The sequence below is a fragment of the Astyanax mexicanus genome, chromosome 14 (genome assembly GCF_023375975.1).
Source record: "Astyanax mexicanus isolate ESR-SI-001 chromosome 14, AstMex3_surface, whole genome shotgun sequence".
Lineage (NCBI taxonomy): Eukaryota > Metazoa > Chordata > Actinopteri > Characiformes > Acestrorhamphidae > Astyanax > Astyanax mexicanus.
The window spans coordinates 25,579,656-25,585,929 of record NC_064421.1 but is presented as its reverse complement, the minus strand read 5'-3'; the positions used below and the strand labels follow the sequence as shown (position 1 = coordinate 25,585,929).

General features: G+C 42.7%; 1 protein-coding gene across 1 annotated transcript; it reads right to left on the bottom strand.

Annotated features, from left to right (window-relative positions):
• Positions 1-1,775: 1,775 nt before the first annotated feature.
• Positions 1,776-5,407, bottom strand: sox11a (SRY-box transcription factor 11a). The gene has a single exon (XM_022672875.2). The coding sequence runs from the start codon at positions 5,177-5,179 to the stop codon at positions 3,878-3,880; it is 1,302 nt and encodes a 433-aa protein (XP_022528596.2). The 5' UTR covers positions 5,180-5,407; the 3' UTR covers positions 1,776-3,877.
• Positions 5,408-6,274: the final 867 nt, after the last annotated feature.

Here is a 6,274-nt window from a genome sequence, read left to right as displayed (position 1 = left end):
ATAGCCACCATGCCTAATGCCATTCATGGGCTAGAGGTGTATAAATCCCACCAGCATTGAGCTGGGAAGCAGTGAAAATGTGAATTGCAAAGTTGGAAAATTAGGAACAATGTATTTTCAGTTCAAATTCAATTTTGGAGTGGATTCATGTGGCAGTTACACCTTTAACACCCAATCACTTTGTGCATTCTTAAGAATAAAGAGGCTACAAATGGTTCTTTGACCAGCACCATATTAAAAATATGTTTGATTCCATAAATGTGTGAGCTTAAAGAACGTTTTTTAAAAAATGTAAATCATTTTCTAAATCATCTAAACCATCACAAGTTATTGTACATTATAAATGCAAGGCCTTTTTTACTAACCATGCTTAATTGCGCAAAAAAAACAAAAATTAAAAGGAAAACCCACTTATTTGGGATTATGTTCAATTATGAGGACACTTTTGTTGATTTGAATAATTTTTTAGAGCAAGGCTGTGAACAGCAAAGCAGATTTATGAAAAACACATTCTGAATCTGATATTGAACAAATATAAGAAAATCCTGTGGTAGATATATTAGTGAATAAGGCCTATAGAGCTTTATAGAACAAAAAAGTCCTCTCTCTGGCATCGATCAAAGAACCCCTTCATTTTAAAAGTGAATCTTAATTGTTTACAATGGTGCAATCTGAGCCCTAATCTTGGCGTTTTAATTCAATACCTGTTCTGTGGGATTTCTCAGGCAAGAAGGATGTTTACTGAATAGTTGGTAATACATATCAAATCATTTCAAATCTTGTTTTAAACTACACCAGCAGAATTTTTTATTTCTAAAGTAAATTGGCATTGGATTGGCTTGACTTATATGTGTATATAATTTATACATAAATAAAATACACTTTACATTGCAACCATGCACATTTTCCTATTTTAGCCCACATTAACAAGTATTTTATTAATATTGTAATATTATATTTATATTATCAAAATGAATACTTTATCTTGTTAACCCATACAGTCACATACATGTTTGAGCATCCTGGGTCAAATATGCTTTGTTGATCTATGTGCAAAATATTTACAAGTCTATTCTTATCTGTCTGCACATTTAATGCTATTTTATTTAAATGTGTTTACAAATGGCTTCTTAATATTTAAGATTCAGCAAGTTAACATACAGCAAATATGTATGTATTTACAATTATTAGTTATTTTTTTATTAAAAGAACATTTACACACACAACACAAAGCATATCAGTAAGGTTATCAAAGGATAGAAGAAAAAAAAGATAAGAAAAAAAGGTATCTATATGCATTTTTAAGTTTTTTTTAAGCTGTACATGCATTTAAGCTGTGTGTGTGTGTGGGTGGGTGTGGGTGCGCTTGTGTTGGGGTGGGGGGGAGCAGGCTTTGTGGGCCACTCCTGCTGAGCCTCTAACAGACCACATGAGTCCACCAATCACAGCCCACTGCCCTCACAACGCGCTAAATTTGATTTCTTAAAGGAGCCGCTACTGCGCTTCAGCTCAAACACATGCAGAACAAGCACCAGTTAAACCACATAAATACGTATTCATCAACAGAGACAAATAAGCTAATATATATATTGATGTACTTTTCTACATATGAATGCCTTTTCTGTAGGAAATATCTATTTATTTAGAGTGCTTTTGAAAAAAAAAGTGAAAATATAGGTCACCTAAATTATTTGCAGTGATTTCAGTATTTTATAAAATAGTTTAAAAAGAATATTGACCCCTTCGCAGACTCATGAAGAAACTAGGAGGAGATGTTATGGTGTAGATATTTGTTTATTAAAAGATGAGTCAAAGAGATAGATTCACACTTGGAATGTGAGGCAACTGCTGCTGTTCAACACTTCAGCTGCTTGTCCCATCTTTCACATTCCCATCCATGTATTCAAAACAGACTTCATGTTAAGACCCACATCAAATAAACAAAATCTGCTTAAGTGCAAGAAACAAAAAATACAGGTTTTTATGGTTGTTTTTTTAGAAAAGAAGGCAGTTCTTAAGTTGAAAATAAAACGTTCCATCATATGAAACAAGGATATGGAATGTACTTTTTTTTGCTTGCTTGACGTTTTTTTTTTTTTTTTTTCAGCCAGACTACCTACAAACCCAAAGCTCGCCTGGTTTGACAGGTTTTCTTTTTGCCCAAAAACTTTACAGTTTCTTGAGGGGTGTCAAACCCCCAGCTTCAGAGGTTTGTTTATTGTATAGGGATGCTGGTATTTTCCACAGCAATGCATCACTGCCTTGTGGTCACTTTCATGTTGCCTATCAGTTCCAGCTGATGCCTTCTCTATCCACACGGCTGCCTAGTCAGATTTTAGGATCATGACGAGAGCCAGATAGCGTAGACAACAGCGTGGATGATAGCCACTTGCGTCTGCCTGCCCATCATTTGCTACAAAAAATGTAGATGGTCTGCATTTACAAGTAAATATATTGCACAAACAAAATAAAGGAGGGAAACAGTATGTGCCATTAAAAAATAAAGAAACAAAGAAAAATCCAGTTTCACACCTGCGATTTGGGACCCATCCACATATCACGAGTATGATATACATAAACTCCTAACTTTTACTATTTTACAGTACATATACAATCTTGAAACTAGTACCACCAGCATGGAGGTACATCTCTTTCTCTCTCTCGCTCTCTCTTTTTTTGTCTTGCTCTCTCTCTCCACAAATGCCATATGTTCTACAAATACTCAACAAATCTGATCTACAACTGTACAAAAAGTGGAAAAAAAAAACCCTAGCTTAAAATCACAAGGCATTTCATTTTATTTTATTTTTTCGAGTGATGCAAGTCTTAGTTTAACTTAATTCTTAAAATCAGGACTCCCTTGCATGCTAAACAAAAAAGGAACGAGAGAAAAAAAGGGAAAGAAGTGCCTGAAACTCACTGAGCGCACAGTAAGAACATTCCCTTTGACCTGTACAAAAATATGCCTGAAAATAGTTTGCTTTCTTTTAAAAAGATGAGGTCTGTTCATGTATCAAAATGTGTCCGCCTCCCAAAACCCCTGCGACACTTGGGAGAGGGAGTGTTAGGCTGCTAAAGTTTCTTACCGGTACAGAAAACGGAGTCGGAGTCTTACAAAAACAATAAACCTTGTTTTGTTTTGACGGCATTTAAGAAACGTCACATACGACCGTTTGAACGCAAAACGTCCCGGGAGATTAAAAAAATAACGGAGAAACAAAAACAAAACATGAACGGAACGGTTCACGGTTCAGATTTTTGTTTTTTTTTTACTCAGTCCACAGTCTCAACGAGTTCAGCTCCCTGCAGTTAAAAAGAAAGAGGGTAGGATGCATAGAAGTTCTTAAGATTTTTTTCTTTTTCCTTTTCGTGATCCATGTTGAACAGTTGATCAGTAAGAGTGTAGAGACCTACGAAAAAATCCAGAAAACCCTGTCATGCTGCTAGATATAAAAAGGTCTGCAGACTTTTTTGATTTTATTTTTTTATTTTTCTTACTTTCTCTCTCTCTCCTCTTATTATTTATGTGTTGTTTTTTTGCTACAGTACCAGCTTCATACGCATCTGCTTCCTCAAACCCCTCTCTCTCTCTCTGTCTCCACGCCTCCTCCTTTCTCCTCCTTTTTTCTCCTCCTCTTTATACTCAGCTCCGACTCAATCAATGACAGACACAGCGAGGAGGGCACCCAACCAAACCAAACTTGTAGCCTAGTTCAGCTACAGGACGCCTTTTTTTCTCCTCAGACGTGTTGTGCAGGCATTGTAATCATAAATATCATATGATTACCAGCATCAGCATCAGCAGAATCGCATAATTGTTATTAGGCTACTGTTACTGTTTGTACTGTGGTAAACTCTGGTAAATTCGGGTCCGTACTCAGTAAGTAAAGACCAGGTCGGAAAAGTTCTTCTCCAGCCAGTCCCCCGCGATCATCTCGCTCAGTTCGGGCGTGCAGTAGTCGGGGAACTCGAAGTGGGAGCCCAGGCTGCCCTCGCTGAACGAGTCCAAGTCTTTATCCACGAGCGAGAGCGCGAGGCTCCCCGCGTTCTGTCCGCTGTTCTCCGCTGCTGCCGCCGCGAAGTTCAGGCTGAAGTCAAACAGCAAGTCGTCCGCGTCCGACGAGCTCGAGGACGACGTGGAGGCTGAGCGGGACGAGGACGAAGCCGGCGAGGCCGATGCCGAGTGCGCGAACGAGTAGGCACCCGCGCTCGCGCTGCCCTGCAGCTGCTGCTGGTGTTTGGTGATGTTCTTGAAACTGTAGTAGAGGCGCGCGCCGCCGCCGCTGCCCCCGCGCACGTCCTCGTACATGCTCGCACCCTCGCACTCGCCCGGTGAGCTGAGCGTGGGGCTGGCGGGCACGCGCGCGCGCTCCTCGCACTCGTCCTCGGCGTTGTTGTTGTGCTCTTCGGCGTCGTCATCTTCTTCATCATCGTCGTCGTCTTCCTCCTCGTCGTCGTCCGTGAAGTCCAGACTGCTCCGCGCGCTCTTTACCGGCGTCGCCGTACTTCTCGCGCTCTTCAGCGTGTACTCGTCGCTGTGGTGCTGGAACTTGAAATGTTCATGCTGCTGCTGCTGGTGTTGTTGAAGATGATGATGGTGATGATGATTATTGGTGTGGTGGTGATGATGGTTCAGATGGTGCGCCGCCGATTTGGCACCGCTCTTGCCGCTCACCTTGGTTTTGGGGCAGCGCTTGCTCGCGGCGGAGCTCCTGGCCGCCTTGGCGCACGCAGCTTTCTCCGGCGAGTGCGCCAGCTTCTCCGGCTTGGAGCCTCCGGTCCCGGCTCCGTCCAGCTTGGGCTTCTTCTTTGGCCGGTACTTGTAGTCGGGGTAGTCGGCCATGTGCTTGAGGCGCAGGCGCTCGGCCTCGCGGATGAACGGGATCTTCTCGCTGTCCTTCAGCATCTTCCAGCGCTTGCCCAGGCGCTTGGAGATCTCGGCGTTGTGCATGTCCGGCGACTGCTCCATGATCTTGCGCCGCTCGATCTTGGACCACACCATGAAAGCGTTCATGGGCCGCTTGATGTGCCCCGTGGCCGTCTTGCACCAGTCCGGGTTGGCCTCGGCGCCGGGCGCGGGGCTGCTCGCCGCGAATTCGCTCTCATCCGAGTCGGCGCCGGCATCCCCCCGGCCCCCCGCGCCCTCGCAGTCCCCGCGCTGCGCCTGCTGCTGCACCATGCCGCGCTGCGCTTTCTCCACTTGCTCTCTCACCACCGGGTTGCCAGATTTCTCTCCGTGGCTTTCTCCTTGTCTCGTCTCCTTTTTTCCTTTGCCTGTTTTTATTCCTCTTTACTTTTACTTAGTCTTGTTCTTTCCTTCCTCTCTATACTCCCCCAAAAAGAGTCTGGCTTCTTCTCTCACTCTTTCTCTCTCTCGCGCTCCAGCCAGACTTTTACAAACCGCCTTCTTAACTACTACTTTGCTTTTTCATCTGCGCTACGTCACGGACGGCTCGCCAATCACAGGCGCCCTGGCTCCGCCCATCACACTGGCGTGCAGTCCTTTAACCCTTAACGCCTAGATAGATAGATGTATGTGTGGTAGCGGCGGCCGCGCGCACTGTGAGCGAGAGAGATAGAGGGAGTGAGGGAGTGTGTATGTGTGTGTGTGTTTGTGTGTGAGTGTGTGTCTGGACCCATGCTGAGACAGACACGCACACACACACACACAGACTCATATACACATGCATATATGCGCGCACACACACTCATAGAGCAAATACGGGAAAAAATGAATATGCATTGAACATTGATTTAAAAATGAGTGAAATAATGCACCGAAATAAAAGACTATAAAAAGTATAATTCTTAGAAAGCATTGCAATGTATTTATTATTTTCTGTAATGTTTCATAATAATAGCAAACGTACATACAGCAAACAGTAAATAAGGGAAATGTACAAAACATATATAATCAAACGAAAACGAGAAAAATATAAAACAAAAACGAGGAGTTAATTAAGGCATCAGAATAAAAGACTATATTAGTTCATTTCACAGACAGGGTTAAGTCTAGTCTTGGACTATAGACACAATTTTGAATGGATATCCATTTCCATTGAAAAAAAAAAACATAATCTATAGAATGTAGGACATATATAGGGAAAATGCTTTTTTAATGGTTTTATTTTGTCTTAATAAATGAATGACAAAAGCACCAACACACACATACTCTTCCACACACACACACACACATACTCTTCCACAATCCCTCCCTCCCTCCATTCCACCCTCCCCACCCTCCTCCTCAGGTTTTTACCCACTCTCTTCTCTC

Excerpts from the sequence above, each read along its gene's own strand:
- sox11a (XM_022672875.2), bottom strand. The coding sequence starts at position 5,179 with ATGGTGCAGCAGCAGGCGCAGCGCGGGGACTGCGAGGGCGCGGGGGGC.